At 33.2% G+C, this 21,698-nt stretch overlaps 1 protein-coding gene and 1 long non-coding RNA gene across 3 annotated transcripts in view; both read left to right on the forward strand.

Annotated features, from left to right (window-relative positions):
* The window catches only part of LOC140434367 (uncharacterized), a 1,119,986-nt gene that overhangs the window by 74,927 nt on the left and 1,023,361 nt on the right, over positions 1–21,698 (forward strand). The window lies entirely within an intron of this gene.
* The window catches only part of abd-A (abdominal A), a 228,070-nt gene continuing 209,363 nt past the window's right edge, over positions 2,992–21,698 (forward strand). For both annotated transcript variants that reach the window (XM_072522553.1, XM_072522554.1), the window contains exon 1: positions 2,992–3,957. In XM_072522553.1, coding sequence (XP_072378654.1) covers positions 3,297–3,957 — 661 coding nt within the window. In that variant the 5' untranslated portion in view covers positions 2,992–3,296. The remainder of the gene's footprint in view (positions 3,958–21,698) is intronic.

Genomic DNA, 21,698 nt, shown 5'->3' on the forward strand with positions numbered 1-21,698 from the left:
AATTGGGATACAAAATACCATAGAAAGTCTAGTTATTGAAAAAAAAGAAATACGAAAATAAAGAAAAAAGTGCCTTAATTAGCAAATCAATTTATTAATCGATTATTATTGATACCTGTACGAAAAATAACAACGAAGAGATGTCGTTTTTATGGAATGTGTAAGAATGAAACAAGCTCTAAATCATTTAAAGACAATAGATATTATTTTCTTTATTTAATTTAAATTATTTAAAACTTAAAAGGGAAAATACCAATGGTTGGCTCTATGTCCAGCCAATGTTTAAAAAAAGATACCATGAAGTAAAAATTTCTTGTGTAAAATAAATTTCTTTAATAAAATTAATTAATAAAAATGCTTTAATAAATTTAGACCATTATACTTCATAGCAAGTTTTTTAAAAAATATTTATTTAATAAATATTTCTTTATAAATCTATAAACCACTGACGTATGACGTATAATATTATACTTCATTGATAAAAACTGTACGAAAAACATGGCGGCGGATGAAAAGGCTTATGCTGTTAGCACATACCATTTTAAAAAGAATACGATTCTATCAGTTTGGATGGTACAAATTATCCAAATTAATTTCATCGTTGAGACGATATAAGAGACGATATTGATAAGAGACCACAAGGTAAATTTAAAAAAAGTCCAGAAAAGTTGGAAGGTTCATGTCGATTAAGACAATATAGAAAGCAGAAAATGATACAAATTATACCATGCGGTCCATACGTATGGAATAAATTCAATTTTAGCGTTATTATGTACTATGTGAAAAAACCTGAAACAGGTCGATTTTTATTCTTAAATTGACAATTTACAGTATGAAAATATTATCCCCCTCCAGCACCCCTTTGAGTTATAAGCACCCCCTCGAAAATTTTAAATAACAAAGGGGGTTATGTGGCACCTTGTTAGAAAGGGATTTTAGTCCTCTGTTCAGCAATATAAAGTTTTTTGAGTTTTTTCAATTATAACCGAGAAAATTAATTTTTACATTTAATTTAAATGTTCAACTTGACCACCATTATTCACGTCTTGACAATAACCGAGGCGATTTTGGAATTCTCGTACATTATTTTGTATGAGCTCAGCGATTATTTTGTTAATTTCTAAAATATAATTTAGAAATAATCAGGTATTTTCGTATCTGTTCTGCTAAACATTAGGGAAAAAACTTTGAAGATAAAAAATATTAGTCAAAAAGACAAATAAACAATTGATATGAATCTAGTAGGCTGCTGTCATTTAGGTATTTAAAGTTACTAAAAGATGTCAGTATAATATTTGAGCGCGATTAAATTGTATTGTGGCTCATTTATCCGAGACTCAAAGAATAGACATTTTAATTATGATTGGTTGTGGTAATAAAACAAGAACTCAACAGGAGATTTGTGAAATGTTTAATAATAAATACCCTGGTCAACAAGTTTCGCAGTCTACAGTTAGCAAAATTGAATCTATTTTGAGAGTTATGCATACAGAAAAATACCACCCTTACAAAGTTCAGTTGGTTCAGGAGTTAAATGAAGATGATCCTGAGAGAGGGCAAGAGTTCTGTAAAATGGTAAGGTTTATACCTAGATTTTTTGATTAACTTTTTAGTGCCTACATCAGGAAAAGATTTTTTCCTGATGTGAATCATGCAAATGAGATAAATCGATCTATTTACTACCAACAAAATGGAGCTCCACCGTATTTTGCACGTATAGTTAGAAATTATTTAAACGAGATTTTTCCTAATAGGTGGATTGGAAGACATGGAACGATCGAATGGCCGACTAGATCCCCCGATTTGACTCATCTCGATTACTTTAAGAAGTAAGTTTAAAATCTAAAGTATATTTTAATAGACCAAACAGTATTGTTGATTTAAAAGTTAGGATAACGAAAGAAATTAACAAAATAACCCCCTAGGTCGTACAAAATGTTGTATGAGAATTCCAAAACCGCCTCGGTTATTGTCAAGAAGTGAATGGTGATCATTTTGAACATTTAATTTAATTGTAAAGTACATTGAAAAATACATTCTAAATATTATCTGACATTATTATCTTCATTCAACCTAAAGTTTTGCGATAGAAACATTATCAAAATTTTACAACTTAAAAATCAATTTTCTCAGTTATGATTGCACCAAACTTAAAAAACTTTATATTGCTGAACAGAGGACTAAAATCCCTTTCTAACAAGGTGCCATACGACCCCGTTTGTTATTTAAAATTTTCGAGGGGGTGCTTATAATTCAAAGGGGGTGTTGGAGGGGGATAATATTTTCATACTGTAAATTGTCAATTTAAGAATAAAAATCGACCTGTTGCAGGTTTTTTTCACATAGTACATAATAACGCTAAAAATGAATATATTCCATACATATGGACCGCATGGTACATTGTACGTAAATCTATGACTAAGAATATGGTAAAGAAAAGAATGTTACCACAAATTAGATTGTATAGATAAGAAGAATAATTTTTTATATAAATACCTACGAATTTTTTTAAAAAGAGTGCTTTTGATAATCCTTGTATACTCAGACTCAGACTCAGAACTGAATAATTTTTAACCATTGTAGAATATTTTTGAAGATTGCGATCCGAATGTTTTACATAACATGATAACAGTTTTGTTTTTAATTTTAAGGAAAGAAAAGGAAATATATTTTTAAAATGTTGCGAACATTTTGAGCTACCTATGTATATTTAATACTATCCTTTAACTGTAACCGTTTAAATAAAACTTATAAATGTATAAATACAAGAATAAAAGAGCTGTTATGAATCATAATATTAACGTAGTTATTGTTGCGATCGTTTTCTGTTTGATAATAATTTTACGTTTTATGTATCAACAAAAACAAACACTATACCTCTCCTCAAATGTTTGTCGGTTGCCGGGTCGCAACTCGCGAGTTGCGTGTGTATTTCCTTCGAACCGAACGAGCGAGAATCGGTGAGTGCCGGGTCGAGGGCCGGCGTGTTCCATCGCGGCCGCGGTCGCCCATTGGCTCGAACAGCACCTGCTCGGATTGGCACGGTCGTGGAGGGGCGCCATTACTCTCTAGTACCGCGGATAAGGCATAGAGGGCTATAGACTGAACATACATGGGTCATAAAGGATTCGAAGAAGTAGAGGAGAAGGACGCGTAACAAATACTCTGCAATAGGGTTAAACGACGTTGTTGATATTAGTCTAAGTGCCCGGTCGTAAACGTAAAGCGTGTGCCGTCGTTCAGACTATGAGATATAGTGCGCGTCGGTGTAGTGATTGGAGCCTTGCACGACAGCAATGAGTTCCAAATTTATCATTGATAGTATGTTACCTAAGTACCATCAACAATTCCATCATCAACAATTGTTTCAAAGTCCAGTCAGCACTTCCTCCATCGAAGCCAGTTTAGCGTCCGTCGTCAACTACAGTTCTTCAGGCTCACCGAGCGGTTCTTCTCCTCAACATTCAAATAGTAGCGCTTCGTCGACTTCACCCGCCTCCAGAATGTACCCTTACGTATCAGCAGCGACGGCAGCAGCCCATCACCACCATCAGCAACAAGCTGTGGCCGCAGCAGCCTTCGGAGCCGCTGCCGCTTCGGGAAGCATGGTTCCCGGCGGATTCCCTTCAAGTGCAAGCACCGCCGCTTTGGCAGCGGCCGCAGCAGTCGATGCTGCCGCCGACAAATCCTGCAGATACACAGCCGGCTTAGCTGGCAATGTCGGCCCTACAGATTCCATGGTAAATTACACATTGGGCCACCACCATCAAAACGGGGCTGCAGTTTCGGCGGCTAGTTCTGTTAGTGCAGCATCCGCCTCCATGGCAGTGGCGGCACAATTCTACCATCAGGCAGCTTCTGCAGTTGTAGATCCATTGACTTCTTGTTCACAGACCACCGCTCCCGGCGGACAGCCCATTCCAGATATTCCCAGATATCCTTGGATGTCAATCACAGGTAACTTTAGAAATTACATAATTCCTTTATCAGTATGTCCGTTAATTGCGAGTGATACGCCATTAAATAAACGGTTATTACCCTATTATCAAAACACAGACGCGTTTATTGCTGAATAATAATTTATAATTGTTAATTATCAATTAATGTTGTTTAATGGCGTTGCGCTCGAGTTAATTAATTTATATTTGGGTCATAATAGCGTTATTTTGATTTTAGCTATCAACAACTTTTGTTTTTCCATTCCATAATCATTAAATATATTTTTTTCTGCGACGCATGCGTATTGTTTAATTTTTTCTATATAAGTATGTCATGCGGCCTTGCCGACATATGGCATTATGATGTTTTTTATCTCATGTCTAGTAATATTTAGGTAATTATCAGTCGCATTTCGCATTTGTCTTAACTGTGTTGTGTCTATTAAATGTTTTAAATACTATTGTCTGTCATAGACAGAATCATCCTAAATTTGTTTCATTGCTTACAGCAAACCAATATTAAATTATACTGATATGTTTTAGTATTCTGTTAGTATTATATCAGAACCCGATATATCTCTAACCGAATACATCTCATTTTTAAATAATTTATCCTTCTTGCAATACGGTGCTACAAAATTTTATGACTAAATAATATCTTTGATTTATAATCGATTTGTTTCAAAGTGTTTATAGATTTATAGCACTTGTTAAAAGGACATTACCGATCTTCCTAATTTACCTTACCTTACCGATAAAGGTGATCTTCCTAATTTTTTTTCTAATCCTTTTGAATCTTTAAGATGTAGAATTTGGTTCTTGTTTTTTCAATACGACCCATTTTATTAATTAGCTTTTCCTCCCTATATTTCGTTCATAATATCTCAGCTCTTACCTATCCACTTCCTTTCATGTTTCTTCTTGGTATCCTAACTAATTTTTGTCTATGAATTTCTCGTGCGTGTCTACTTCTGACTATAAGTAGGTACTTACTTGCTTTTGTCTAATTTAATTAATTACTTTTGTCTATCAGTATTCCTAGTTTCTTCATTTTGTAATCGACTGTTTTGTTTTGATTGCTCTTTTAGAGGTTTATTTTGTTTTTATTGTTTTTCTTCACCTAAATTTCTTCTGCCGTGGGGATACTTACCTCCAGAATATAGAATAAAGCAGTAAATACTGATATCAAACTCGCAAAACTATAATTTTTGATCGTATAACTTCATTATATTTCCTAAATTTTTGCCGTCGGGAAACTGTATGATCTTAGTTACTATTTTGAAACATTTTATTGCAATTATTGTAGTTCAGACCAATTCAGCGATAAAATCTCATACCTTAATTTTAATTTGTTTTAATATTACCACATAATAGGGTTCTTTATTTATTTGTTTGGGTAAGAGCAATTTCTAATTAATAACAGAATGTCGATTTATATGATTTTTATTTATTTTTATATGATGTACTCTCTTTGTTGATGATATATAAAATTTTTACTTGGAAATCGGAATCGGAAAAGCGCTATAAGACTTTGATCAAAATTAAACATAAGTTACATGCTAATAAACAATATTAGTTACTTGCGGCATTCATCTGTTACATGATTCGTTTAATAATTGATACCTCACTATATCAAAAGCCTTCTTGTAATCAATAAACACGTCTTACGGAAACATTGTTAGTTAAATCAGCCGTTTTTATGTTAATAAATAATGTCTTCCTTACTCTAAATTGTCAATCAACTCACTAAATATTTTCACACAAGGAATTTAGATCTTTTGTACAATTCTGGATATCGAGAATCCGCTTACATTTAAAATGTGAAGTTGCTTTCTTTTGCTTCTCGCAGTGCTTATTTTTATTGTTGACAGCTACACAATATGTGTTCCCATTCTCGACCAGTTAAACCATACACTTAGATTTTTAAGCCATAAAATTCTGCATCTTTCGGATCCTTTTCGACAATATATCTTTATTTGTAGTACTAATTGAAGCTAACAACTCTCATTTTACAAATATAATCTAACATATAAACAATATTCTCTACTTCATTTTATGTCTAGGTGCCTATAATCCGCAATGGAAAATATGTAGCTATAAAAGAGTTCGGAAAAACTAGCAAAGAGAAACAAACATCCGTGAAACAAAAAACATTGAAAAGTAAGATAATATCAATACTGGACAAACATGCAATTGTCGGTGTTAGAGGTTGTATCAACATAATAAGTAATTAATTATTTCATGCAATCAAAAATAGGGTTGAAATTGCACATAGAGCAATTATACTATATATACAAGTGTTTTTTGGAAACGCAATAAAATTTAAAGGTAAACCAGCTTAAAGTATACCATTACGTGTACCTTTGACACCTAAGTAGCAGAATAAATAGTTAAAAGCGTACAAGTATAATAAAACGATGGATGTTAGTGGCAGAGTAATTAATATAAATCTGTAGTGTGTGAGTCGACATTCAAAAATACGACAAAATGATAAAGAAGTAGAACTAAATTATTTCAGATATAATAGTCAAGGCATTATGATTAGGATGTACTTAAATAAAAATAAAATACTCGTGACATATTTAATATAGTGCATAATAGGTGCTTTTTATTAATCTCCGTTAGTCCTTGGGTCTTTACCACTAATTTCTAGACTACTCAGCTACATTATGAACATACTGTACAACCTGTAAAAGCGTAATACATATATTTCTTAAATATAGGGCTATATAAAATTATTAGCTAGCTTGTATTTTGATGAAGGCAACAGAGAAGTCGTTCCTTACAAGCCTTCATTATTACTATTAAAATTAAAATTAAGTTTACTATTAATTCTTAATATTCATAATTAACTAAATATACAATTTCTATATGTATTTTTTTCTTCAACTTGGTATATTTGACACTAAAGCTATGCTTTTTTCGCTACCAAAACTTTTCCGTCGGAAACAGCGATTTGTCGAATCTTCTTAGATCAAAATGGTCCTTATTTTTAACTATAGGCATATAAATACAAATATCTTCTGAATATTAACCTGGTGTTAGATACATACATAATGTTGAACTGTAGAGATATTTTCATGTTTTCCGAATACATGTATATCATAGCAAAATTATTTACATTATTTCATTCCCTTTACCTTTATCTCATCTTCTGTAATTAATTTCTACAAGTTTCTGTTTTAGGGCATATCAATATTAATTTCCTTCACAGCCATGTCTATAACCGTCTCCCTACATATTGCTTTCTGCTCTTATTTTTACTCCTTGTAACTTTTAGCACCTTTTCAGATTGGATGATTCCAATTTCGGCGTTGAACGGCCACTAACCGTCTTACTATCTGTTCTCTCATTTTGGCATTAATTGGTGCCACACGTAGATTCCCCTAATATATCATTTTTAATTGTATTCATTTTTGTCACTCTAATCATTTCTATTTCTCTTTCATGCGTGTATTGTTTTGCTTTCGTTTTAACTGCGGAACATCATGGTTGATCTTACAGAGTTTGCTTAGTATCGTTGGATTTTTTTGACATCCATCTTAATGCGACTCTCGCACGCATCTTCTCTTTTGCTGCCATTGCTTTCTACTACTGATCCTAGATACCTAAACTTCTCAAGAATCTTTTGATTAAGTGGTTACTCTGTTTTTGTGTAAGCAATCGCCGCTTGGTGTGTAATTACAAAGTGACATAATATATCTGCCTAAATCGAGGTTTTTATAATAAAAGATGCATATCATCTCTCGGCATGCTCTTTTTGTACCTAAGTAACCTTCTACAAGAACCCTACTGTCCCAGTCTGTGATCTACTGCCATTTCACTACTAACTTTCCTATCATTTGCATTTTACTGCGATTTTAAGTATTGTGACTTAAAAATGGTGTTTGTTGTTCACAATCATCCGTCCAAATATAATTAGCGTGCGGTCATTAATTTTTTTGTGTGCTGAAGTTTTGCAACCCTTGCAAATTCATAATCTAGTGTAAGTTTAACATGGAAACCAATGTTTTACGTATATTATTAAAGAATGGTGTCTCAAATTTAAGAGTGGAAGAGAGGAGAGGAAAATACGTCGCGACCAGGTGCATTGAGTACTGCATCAACAAGCTGGAGTGTGGCATTGTGTGAAAGGATTTATTAGAGAAAATCTTCGAATCTCAATCAGGGAAATTTCAGAGCATGTTGGTACAAGTATAGGATCTTTCCATAGTATCGTAAACACACTGGGTTACAGCAAAGTTTGTGCGCAAGAGGTTCATCCTCTTTTGTCAGAGGACCCTAAACGCTTGCGAATGGGTTTATATTTGCAACATCTTACGGAATACAGACAAGACGGTAGTGACTTTATTTCGTTAATAATTATTGCTGGTGATGAATCTTGGTGTCAGTATTTTGAACCATTCAGTAAACTGTCCTCGATGCAATTGAAACATGTAAATTTTCGGCCATCAAAGAAGTTTTTGCAAACTAGGTTATAATAATTTTTTTTTCGACCATGAAGGACTTCTGCTCATAGAAATTACAGAAGCTAGAGTCCATATCACCGCAAATCTGTATGATGAAACTATGAACAATTTAAATCAAGCAATAAGTCGAAAACGTCCAGGGAAGCTCTCATGTGGTTCTTGTTTATCATGTGGATCGTTCCTAAAGTAATCAAAAAATCTACAACGAAAGAAATGGAGGATATTAGAACATCCACCCTATTGTCCCGATTTATCGCCATGTCTGTTTAAGTCAATACTAACATATGAATCTCCAGGTGGAAGGAGATCAACGGAAGACCAAGAAAACTATGGTCATAGACACTCTCACACGGCGAAATAACCCTAAGGATGAACAAACATATATCTACTTACGCCTCTAGAGAACAGGAAAAAGAAGAATATTAATGTCTGATAAAAGAGAGAGGACATAGAGCAAGCATTAGCATTAGTGAAGGATATTTATGATGGAGCGAACACCAAAGTAGTCGCTTGTGTCAGATTGACCAAAGTTTTTCTAGTGAAGGTTGGTTTGCATGTTTAATCTTAGAAGAGGTTAGAAGGTCCAAAACAGTATATGTGGTTGGAGAAAAATTATTAGGAAAATTTAAGTACCTTGACTCCTACGTAACAGAAAATGAGACTCTAAATCTAGAAATTATCCACAACACAACATACGAACTGGTTGGTATAAGTCGAAGTGAATGAGCGGTGTACGATGTGACCGAAAAATCGGGAAAGAGCTGAAAAGTAAGATATAGATAGAGGAGTGTGGTGAGGCCTGCGTTGGTGTACGACGGTGAACTGGGTCTGTAAAAAGGGTTCATGAAATGAACATGGAGGTAGCTGAAATAACAATTTTACTGTGGATGTTCGGTAAGACTAGGAGAGTCAACATCAGGAACGACGTGATTGGGAAAAAATATTAGTGACCACAGCTTCAAAAAAGGCTCAAGAATAAAGACTGCAATGATTTGGTCACGTTAGACGTAAAAACAAGAACTATGTGGGACAAAGCATAGAGCTATTAGAAGTAGAAAAAGAGAAGTAGAGGAAAAACAAGGAGAAGATGAAAGGACTGTATGGCAGATGATTTGAGATAGGAACAGTTAAATGAAGAAGATACGATGGACAGAAATAATCGGCGAAGAAGACATGTCTGCTATTAGACTATTAATATATCCTCTATTTTTGACATTTGGTCGAAAGCCTTGTTGCTCTTCACCAATTATGTATTTTTTACTATTAGCTTATATTAGCGATTATTATACGGTAGTTCTTAGGAAAGTTGCTATTATTTCCTTGTTTTCTATATTGGTATTGTAATTCACTTATCTGGTATTTTCATCCTGTATAAAATTTTCCTGAGAAAATACCCCTATACTTTAAATTACTATTTCCCATCCTTAATTTAAGAGTTTATTTGGTATGACATCGGATCCTTTTTTCACACTTTTATTTTCATCAATAAATAAAGGAATCTATTAATCTTTATTACATAGTAATATTTAATAATTTTTATTTGGTCTCAAAACACTTATAGTCTAGTCGTCAGAGACGAAAATGTCATTGAATCTCTAAAAATCGTACGAACAAGTTCATTTTCTTAAAAATGTCAATTTTGGAACCCCAATAAAGTTTTCAAGTCCTATTCCAGGGCTTCCCCCTAAAACCTCCCTCGTGGGAGAGGTAAACATCGAGATAATTTGGAACAAAAATATTTATTAGGACATTTTGGGTAAAATGAACCGTTCTCTCAGAAACAAAGGTTAAAACAACCGGCGATTTTGAATGTCAGTTACGCGCGCGAAATCATCTTTTTAAATAAAATTTGTATCAACTCAATGGTAAAAATTCGATTAAAATGTATTCTGAAGGTGAAGAGTGCAGCTTTCGTACGTATATTTTGTATTTTGCTGCAAATGAAGTCAGTTTCTATAAAGCTGTTAAAGAAATAAACGTTGCGCGATTTTTCCATTTTTTACAATTCTCATGATATCACTATGGAATTTGCATTGTTATTGCAACAAATATGAGGCGTTTAAACTATGCCTAAAAAACGCTGAAGTTAAACTTTTACATTCCAAACGATCTTAAACTTAAAACTGCTTGTATTCGATTGCACAAACGTTATTCGAAACTTCACAACTTTAGCTACAAATGTCACAGAATGTCATCTTTGTAAAAAAATTTCCCGTGATGTGAGATCATTTTTGTAATGTGAAAGTTTAGATTCAGCGTTTTTAGGCATAATTCAATTGCCTCATATTTGTTGCCTAAACTCAAAATCGAAATTTCATGTTATGGGTTTTGAAAATTAGGCTCTATCAATGAAAATTCCATAGCCACCGTTCAATGGAAGTGATAAATTTTATTGATCTCATGAGAATCGTAAACGAATTGCAAAATCGCGCAAAGTTTATTTATTTAACAGCTTTATAGAAACTGACTTCATTTGCGGCAAAATGCAAAAATTGCAAACAAGAGCTGCACCATTCTCCTTTAAAACGCATTTTGACTTTTGTCGATAAGACACTTTGATAAAAATATATCGAATTTTTACAGTCGAGTTGAATTTTATTTAAAAAATTAATTTCGCGCGTAACTGACATTCAAAATTGTACATCGCTTCAAGCGTTGTATCTTACCGAACGATTCATACTACACAAAAAGTGCTGATAAATGTTTTTGTTCAAAATTATCTCAGCAACATTTCTTGTATGAAAGACTTTTTCTACGAAATCGATGTTTTCCGTGTTCACCCCCTAAGAAGAAGGGTTTTAGGGTAAGCCATGAGTGTTAAACATTTTGTATCTTTTTTGAGGTTCCAAAATTGACAGTCTAAGCAAAATTCAGCTTGTTCGACACGTTTTTAGAGATCAATTCTCTGACAACTGGACTATTAAAAACTTTCTCAACTAAAATTTGTTGTATCAATTATATCAGGTTGTCACCAAACGAAAATACGCCTCTGACCTCACATGTATTTAAGTAATAACTTAACCAATTTACATTACCAGATGGCATAATACATTTTTTTCTTTCACCTCCAATGATATTTCGTAAGTTCCTATTATATTTCGCAATATGTATAACAATCTGCCGTCTGTTGTCTGTGGTAGGTCTCTCAATATATAAAAATCTTAAATCGATTTATTAATATGACGATTTCGATGGGTTTAGTAATACGAAAGATTGTTAACGTTATCTTTGTTCTGAAATAATTATAATCATGTTGATTTTGGTATTCTAAATCAATATTGTATTCACATTCTATTATCGGAATAATCAGAATTATTCAAGAAAATAAGATCCCACTATACTACTGGTTTTGGTACCGCTCCAAGGTAGAACAATAATAGAACATAGAACTTGTTCAACGACAATTATTGGATCCTTCAATTCAGAACTTACTAGTACTATTCTTTAAGACAGTGTTTCCCAAAGTTTTCTAGGTCAGGGCCCTTTTTGCAAAAAAAATTAGTTTGTATTATTATACCCAGTTCATTCACCATTTGATAGCATTGCCAAATCAAAGGGAAGATATAATTCGCCGTCTAAGATTTGGTACAGTTGTTTAATTGAGAAAAATATTGTTACAATTGTCTAAAGGTTTCTTCTTTTGGCATCATAATCCTGGGTGGGTCTTTGTCTGTCTGGCTATATATTTTCATTCTAACCTCTCTCGTGCCTTTCATAGATTTCAGGTTGTCTTCCACGTCCTCCAACAATCTCATAATTGGTCTTGAACTTGGATTTGGAATTTGGATTTTGGAAAACTCTCTGTACTATAGAAGTGTTTTTTACGGTGAATGTGTTCCGAGAGCGAAATAATAAATTTGATTTCAAATATTAGGCGGGAAATAAGCCGTCGGAGTTTATCAGTAACAAGAGCATGGAGACGGAGATGCTTCTGGGCAGCTACTCTAAGTAAGTTAGTACCATTTTTCGCTTGGAGGAGTAAGACATAGTGCTACCCACGCGAGAAATTTTTGTTGACCGTTGAGTCAAGTACCTGTGTTTAATTGAAATAATAATCAATATATTGTGTAAAATAAATTGTAAAATATAGTGATAACTGGCTAGTAATTATCCGTAATATATAGATAGATATATAGATACCTATATCTTGGTAAATACACTAGCTATTTACCAAGTTCCGATATCGCAGCATATTGGAACCCAAAACAGATCTGTACGGGAGTTCGCTGAATCTATATATGGGGTGTGATTCTGAACTAAACTGCTGGTGAGCAATTACAATTTCTAAAGGCCATTTTAACCTCTCTTTGTTTAAGTCATTTATGCATTTAGCCATTATCAAGATATTCTAAAGGTGCCTATCTTCTAGTGATGTTGGCGACCACCTTGACCCATCTTATATTCACAGCAGCTCGAAATAGACCAGTTAACGTTAGACCAGTTTATTTCTTAAGATTGGCCAGCCAGCCTCTCCTGCCCTTAATCTTGCCTTATAGAATCAACTGTAGAAGTCGGTATTTACTATTACGCATAATATGGCCGCAGTAAACCCTGTTAGCCTCTGAAGAACAGTTATGTTAGTTGTGTGGTATATATATATATATATATATATATATATATATATATATATATATATATATATATATATATATATATATATATATATATATATATATATATAAGACCCTTAACATACCTAGGTAGCACCACATTCCATATGCCTCTATTCGTTTGATGGCATCTTCTGTAAGACTCCAGCTTTCTACTCCGTATAGGGGGTAAAGACGTAACATCTAAGAATTCTTATGCGTATATTATACTCAGAGATAAGTGGCAGAGAATTTTCCTAAGGCCGATAAAAGAGCTGGCTTTTTCAATACGAGTTTTTAAGTCGTAGCTATGATCCCAGGTGTCCTTAATATTGCAGCCAAATAGCATATTTTCTCCACTCTTTCTAACAGTGTATCGTTTATTGTAATTTGTGCGTTTATGTTGGTGTTCTTGCTAATGCTCATATTTTTGTCTTGTTACAATTTAGTGTTAGGCCGTATTTGTTACATGTTCCTACAACACTATCCATCATCTTTTGGAGCCACATAATGCTGGTGACAGTACGCAACCCTGTCTAACTCCTTTTCCAACTGTGAAGATCTCGGACAGTTTATTTTCGAATCACACTGTTACTTTTTGCTGAACATGTAAGTTTGAGATTAGTCCTGATATTACTGATGTTTTTAGGATATCGATTAGATTCTCATGTGGCCTTAGCCATTGTCTAATGCCTTCTCTAAAGAGGACCTAACTTGTTTTGAACGGAATATGGATGGCACAGGCCTTACGATTTTGTACCTTTATAGTAAGCCTGATATTAAGCGATTCATCAAAATAAACAGGATAGTTACTATGGTTGAGTGTAAGACCTACTTATATACTGCTTATGAAATGACATGTTTTATCATTGACGAAGAAAATAGATATCTTGGAACCGCGTTGTGGAACATTAAGGATTTATGTATAAATAATCAGTAATAATCACAAATGGAGAATCATTAATAATCGCAAATGAAAAGTGAAAGCTTTTTTTTTCGGAATCTGTTGTTATAACGGTACACTTCTTTACATCTTTCAGTCGTATAATCTTCTATTTCAGGTTTTAGTGTTGACGACTACGTACGTAGCCGGGACTGTTGGCACTACTTGACCGTCAAAGCACGGTGCTCAGTTAAATTAAAAATTGAAACAATTTTTCCTGGCGTAAGACTTTACCTAGCCGGTGAGCTATGGCCGCTACGAAAGGTAGTGTAATTAAACAAAACGGAATCTTTGCCTACGGCAGTAGTTATTACTTACTATGACTACCTCTGTTATATACAGAAATAGCGAAATATAATTGGAAGATCTTCTTCATTACAGGTGTTAACTAGGTTTTGTCTGTTCGATGTTCAAGGGGATATTACGACCATCTTTTTCGCTAACGTTTGGATTGAAAGATTATTCAATTGGAAGGCTCAATAATTAAAAGTAGACTTTTGTAGTTAAATCTAGAGGAATAATTACAGCTATCAAAAACAATCTACAGAATCCACGGAATACTTATACAGGAAAAGAATATCAGAAAAGATCGCTAGGGATGAAATATTAGAAAACGATAACATCGAGAAAAGCTGGGAAAAACTCAAAAACAACATAATTAACGCAGCAACAGAATCACTTGGAGAGAAGAAAGTAACGAATACTAACATACCGAAAAATGGTTTAGAGTGAAAGTGAAGACAAAATGTGAAGAAAAGAAGAAAGCCTTTTTACAATACAGAACACAATAAACACAACAGGTATACAACCACTAAAAACGAACCAAAACTGAAACGAATACATTAGTTAGACAAATAAAAAGGGAACACTGGCAGAGCTTCTCAAAACAGATGGAACACGACTTCTACGGAACACAAAAAGAACTATGGGGAATGGTCAGAGGACAAAGAAAAGAGATGAACGAACTAATAAAAATGAAACACATTCAGAAGGAAACATGGGTAGACGTAGACTACTTTTGATTCCTATTTGCTAAAGGTGACGATAATGAACAGAGGTGACGACAAACGAAGAAATAAATATTGAGGAGGAACAGGTAAAGGAAATTAAAAAATAGAAAATCACCAGGAGAGACCAGAATACCGAACAAATTCCTAAAGTACTTAGGACCGGGTTTGACCAAACAATTACTATTAAAACTAATCCAAAAAAATAATAGAACAAAACAGAATTCCTCAAGAATGGAGATCAAGCATCCTAATACCTGGATTTTTCAAAAAGGGAGACAAATCGGAGCCGGAAAATTACAAAGGAATTAATTTATTAAACACAACACTAAAACTAACAACCAAAGTGATAACAAATAAACTAAATGAAATTATAACACTAGCAGAAGAACAACAAGGTTTAAGGTCGGGAAGATCATGCATCGACGTTATATTTATAATAAGGCAATTGCAAGAGAAATCATTAGAATACAACAAACCGGCATATATATGTTTCGTGGACCTTAAGAAGGCATTGGACCGGGTCAAATTAAAAGACGTTATCCACTTACTGTACGCAAGAGAGATACCTCTAGGAATAATCAAAACGATCAAAAATATCTACCAAAACAACACAATAAAAGTAAAAGTAAAAGAAGAACTAACCGACCCTATTGAAGCTGACAATGGGATAAGACAGGGAGATTCCCTGAGTCCCCTATTGTTCAACCTGATTATGGATGAAATAATAAAAAAGTAAGAACTAAAAAAGGATACCAAACCGGAGAAAAACAACATCTGCTATGCAGACGACGCAATACTCTCTCAAAGTGAAGATGATTTACAACGTATGCTGCACCAATTTAATATAACCGCCAGAAAATGTAACATGTTAATTTCCCCAAAAAAGACAAAATGCATGGCTACTCCAGCAAATTTACTAAGATGTAAATTGGTGCTAGAAGGGTCAGATAATAGAACAAGTGATGGAGCTTAAATATCTCGGCATCACATTATCTAGCTACGGAAAGCTCGAAACTAAAGTGGAAGATCAAGTGAATAGCTAGAAGTACAGATATACGACGTAGGAGCAAGGTGGACAACATCAAGAACTGGGTAAGAAATAGAATAGTAGCATGGAACGATCATATAAGCCGAATGATAACAAATAGTAAAGACAGCAAGAGACGGTTCCCCAATAGGAAGACCACGAAAACGATGGAACGACAACTTACTGGTGGCACATTGAAAAACAGACAGAGTCATGTCTACATAAAAAGACGAAGAAGAAGAAGAAAAACGATCTTTTGACATGAAAAATAATTATAACGACGCCAGTGTCTTGTACTTATTTTTTTTTACGTTATTTGCACTCACTACTCAGAAAATTTGCTTATTCTATATTCTAAAGGCTATTTAAAACTTAAAAAATATCCTCTACCTAAATAAAATGTCATAAAACGTTCATAGTTATCAAGATTTATCTCAAAGATGTCTATTAGATATTTTTCTGTTCTATTACAGAATAAACGAAAGAAAGTAGAAAAGAATCTTTTCTATTATTTAAAAGTTCGATTTTATGCCTAGATTTATAGCTACGACCTACTGAACGGTCATCAAAGGATTATTTATGGCATCCATTTCGATTGATAAAAGCGTCGAAATTGGTTTCATAGATACCAAAACAGAACAGTGTTCTGTCTTTGTCCGTCTTCCGTCGGATCCAGATCCACAGTACAGTCCAGCGACGCGTAAACTTAATGGGAGCGATTCAAAAGCTATAAAAGTGTTTTATGGCTTGTACTGGCCCTTAAAGTTCTCCTCGAAGATTGCGGTTTGTCAAATATAATCGGTTTTAAGTTAGGTTTTGTGATTTATAGCATTATTCTCTTAACGATTTGGTTTTAATTGCTAAGCGGAAATTCCTTCCTATCAAGTTTATTCATTGGAAAACAAGAACACGGCTTGTTTACTCAGAAGTCTGTAATTACTTGACTGAAAATTATTAAATAATTAAATGAGTCGACATTTACTGGGCACAAATTCACTTATAAAATGAAAGAAGTATGGAGGAATTAAATTCGGTAAAAAGCATAATTGGTATTTTTTCTTGCTGCAGTATATAGGTAAGATAACAGGATCAGTATTACTATGCTTCAACCGGCTAATAACTCTTGATTATACTCAAGATACTCATTTAATTCAGGTAATTCGTCACAATGTCTTCAGATATTTATCAAGAATTTTTAAGTCTTCCGATGGAGTAAACCAGGAATTCTCAAGATGCTCGAACATCCAGTGTTTGGACTACGAGGCTTACATATAAAATAATAACCAAACAATTCAGTCAAGACATGTAGATACCTGTACATAAATTATCTTGAAAGATATAAGTTAACCAAACAAGTGTGTGCAAAGAACAACTGACATATAATAAAGAGTTTGGTTTTAGGGTTGTTGTAGGTACAAGGGAAGCACTTTTTGTTACAACGAGTGCTGGTCCAGCGCTGGAGAGATGTCAACTGTGATATATATATATATATATATATATATATATATATATATATATATATATATATATATATATATATATATGTTTTATTGACTATCAGAAAGCGTTTGGGTGCGTTTTGTCGTTCCTACTGTTACCTACTCAAAAAATATATTTAAAGCAGCCCTCACGAGGATATATGGAGAACGTCGCAAACTTTTAGATATGCAAGTGGCAAAATAATCTTCGCAGATAGCATACACTAATTACGAAGGTAGCAGAAATGAGTCAATAACACCTCAATTTTATCACTAAAAAGACAAAGTTTATGGTTAGTAAAAACCATACACCGTTAGAACAATAATTAATAATCAAATCAGGGTCAATAATAACACAATTTAACAGCTACGTTGTTTATTTGGGTACCAATATAAAGATCGCTGGCATTATTCAATTAAAATTAAACACGACATAGAGCAGGCATAGCGGCATTTGTTAAAATGATCAAAAGACCCATGTTTGCCAATAAAAACCAAGACCCCCCTTCGATGCTGTGTATTTTTGTTTATTTTACGGGGTTTGTTTTCAACACTAAGATGTGGTACTACAGAAGAGTGTTGATTCCCCTGGGCTGAATCCCAAGAGTTTGCATTCAACTTTCCTACTGTCTGGATGTAATAAAACTCGTACGAGAAGGGACTTAAGTTCCTGGTTGCTAATCTAACAGCATCGGCAGACTACCATACAATTTAATATCTTTTGGTTTCAGTGACATCTTGAGCCGAAATATCTCAATTCCTCCACCCTGCTTTCACACCAGTCTTCCAAATAGACATAACTTATGTTCCTTCGATATATAAGAGGCCAATCAGAGCTCTAATTTTTATCTATATTAGTAGGTCTAACATCTTTAGCGCGATCATAATCACTGGCCAAAGATTGCATATACATATTTGCATTTGCCACTATTATATCCAGCATATTATCAGTTATAAAAGAACTCCAAATATCCTTAGTATTTTTAAGTTTTTAGAACCTCTTTTTGGTCCAGGCGGCTGTTTGACAATATTTCCCTTGGTAACTCCCATCCTTGTGTTTGAGAAGGGAAACATATTCCACTTCGTACCGTCCTTTCCCATATAAACCAACTCACCTCTATTCTCCGGAGAATGGTCTTTATCCTGGTACCCCAATTTAGCTTCGTCTAGTTCTTGTTCTGATTCACTTCCACTTCTTTCTTCCACCACATCTTGCTTCGCTGTTAACACTTTTCTCAGCTTCACTGTCTTCATCTAGGCATTCTTCCATTAGACTCTTTAGAATCATTTGTTCCTTCTCCTAACTCATTTTTCTAAAAAAATAAATAATTGTTGATATTTGATTACTATACCTTGAATGCAACAAAAAAATATATTACGTAGAAGATCGCGCGCGAAGTTACACTTCGCAGACATGATTCTGTTATACTTATTTTATATATTATACTCATATTTATTTATGACCACAGCATTACTAAGTAACTTTACGTATATTAACACATTTTCACAACGTACTCACCTTTTTTTAGTGGAATAAGATTTCTGGAAAAAGTTGTAACACAAAAAGGCGCGCGCGGACTGACACTCCGCATCAATCAAAAACAAGGTATACGTTATTACTTCGTGCCGTGCCTCCATACTAATATAGGCGAGCGGTTTACCCCTATAAGCAGAGCATCAACCGACTAAAATTCTTTTTGCATTTCTAATGCACCAAACCTTTTTTATTCGATTCTATATATTTTTCCAAGATGAAATGTATTTTTTTTTTAATTTTTACAAGTGGGTCGGCAATTGTTATTAACAAATAACTTATACAAAAAAGCAATTTCACCGAATTGTTTCGGAATCAATTTTTTTAGGTGTATCTCATCAAAATAAACACTTTTTCTCTCTAGATAATTTTTCGAAAAATGCATCCTTTTCGAGTTATTTGCATTTTTTTTGTTGAAAAAATGCCTTAATTAGTGATTTTTAGGATTTTTTTTCTAAAAAACTACTGAATGAATTGCAATTTTACAAATAGCTTTATAATCTTTAAACCGTCGAGTACAACTTAAAATATTTTGACAAGGATAAATGGTTTCTATCTCGCTAAAAACGTGGACCCAAATTTCTGGTGCTTTCGAACCTGGAAGTAAAGCATATGTGATAGAAAATAATCAGTATTATGATTCAAATTTAGAATGTAATCACTTAGAAGCAGATACTAGGGTTATTTTTCACGCTTTTAAATTACAACAGCAGCATTTGGATAAAAAAATTCAAATTATTGTTAAATCTCCAGACACAGATATATTTATTTTACTTTTATCTCATTATCATGATTTCACAATTGAACGACTTTTATGGTTTCACACAGGAAATATTGTAAAAAATGTGGATCGTTCTCGATATATACCTGTACATCAAATTGCAAAAGAAATTGGAAAAGTAATGTGCAACAGTATCCTAATAATGCTTTCTATAACAGGTTGTGATACCACAAGTTCATTTTATGATATGGGAAAAAAGAAGGCTTATAAAGCTTTGCAGAAATTAACTGATAGTCAATTGGAAAAATTAAGAAATTTGCCTACTTTACCTTTAGATGAAGGACTTACATTTTTGACTCTATTTTTATCTAAACTGTATGACCCTCAAAATAAGTTTAAAAAATATCATGAATCCAGAAATGAATTAAGATATAATATTGCATTAAAAAAATGCATCTAATGAAAAATTACCACCTTTGAAACCAGCATTATTACAACATTACTTAAGAGCAAAGTGGCAAATAAATGAATGGATTCAAGCAAAAAACAATATTATTTCATCTCTTGATCCATTAACCCATGGTTGGACAATGGAAAATAATTGTTTCGATTTTAATTATTTTGAAGGCGAAACTAGTTTAGAGATGTTACAAAAGTATTTCTGCTCATGTACCGGAAAATGTTCTACGAAAAATTGTAATTGTATTTCCTATAATTTAGAATGCTGCGCAGTATGTGCATGTACACCAGAGAATTATAAAAATGTTAAAGAGACTCTATTGAAGACAATGAAATCAGCTTATTAGATGGAAATCCTGTTGCTGTTGACGAAAATTTTCAAATTATTGACAATGAAAACGATGTATAATTAATATTATATTTTAATTTTATTATATTTTTCATTGAAAATTAATTATATATTTCTTAATGTATTTCACTGTAATAAAACATTCAATAATATAGTCACCACGTATATTAAAAGAAAAATTACATTATAGCATTGTAAAAAATTAATTTTAATTGTTTTAATTATATGTCTATATAAAAATAATTAGAAATATCTTTTTTTTTAATAAATTGTACGTAATATTTGTATTGAATTAATTTTTTAAATTTAAACAAATATTTCTACGCGCCGCACGCCTGTATCGCCGCAACCGCTGTACACACTTAGCGGTAGACTGCTCGAAAGGCATATTCGAAATATTTGGGTCCACGTTTTTAGCAAGATAGAAGAAAATTATCCTTGTCAAAATATTCTAACTTGTACTCAACGGTTTAAAGATTATAAAGCTATTTGTAGAATTGCAATTCATTTAGTAGTTTTTTAGAAAAAAAAATCCCAAAAATCACTAATTAAGGCATTTTTTCAACAAAAAAATGCAAATAACTCGAAAAGGAAGCATTTTTCGAAAAGTTATCAGGAGAGAAAAAGTGTTTATTTTGATGAGATACACCTAAAAAAAATTAATTCCGAAGCAATTCGGTGAAATTGCTTTTTTGTATAAGTTATTTGTTAATAACAATTGCCGGCCCACTTGTAAAAATTAAAAAAAAAATACATTTCATCTTGGAAAAATATATAGAATCGAATAAAAAAGGTTTGGTGCATTAGAAATGCAAAAAGAATTTTAGTCGGTATATTCTGTTTCTAAGCGTCTTTTGAGGGGTAAACCGCTCGCCTAATAATATAATGAATCGATCAATGATCAATGCAGGAATCTAGAAAACGTTGCAGGGTGGGAGAAACAAATTAAGGCGAGTTATACACGAAGATACAAAAGTGCGGAGTCAGAGTCCGCGCACGCCCACTGGAGTGTTAAGATAAGATGAATACTTCTAAAAGAAGAAGACGTAACTTCCAGGATTATAAAAGTTCTAAGGAAATAGCAGATGACAGAGATATAATGGCTGACTCACATAAGTTTGTGTGCACACAAAGAAAAAATAGATAACTAGACTAAAGAATGTAGTTCTAAAACTATTTTG

The sequence above is a fragment of the Diabrotica undecimpunctata genome, chromosome 2, assembly GCF_040954645.1.
Source record: "Diabrotica undecimpunctata isolate CICGRU chromosome 2, icDiaUnde3, whole genome shotgun sequence".
NCBI classification, from domain to species: domain Eukaryota; kingdom Metazoa; phylum Arthropoda; class Insecta; order Coleoptera; family Chrysomelidae; genus Diabrotica; species Diabrotica undecimpunctata.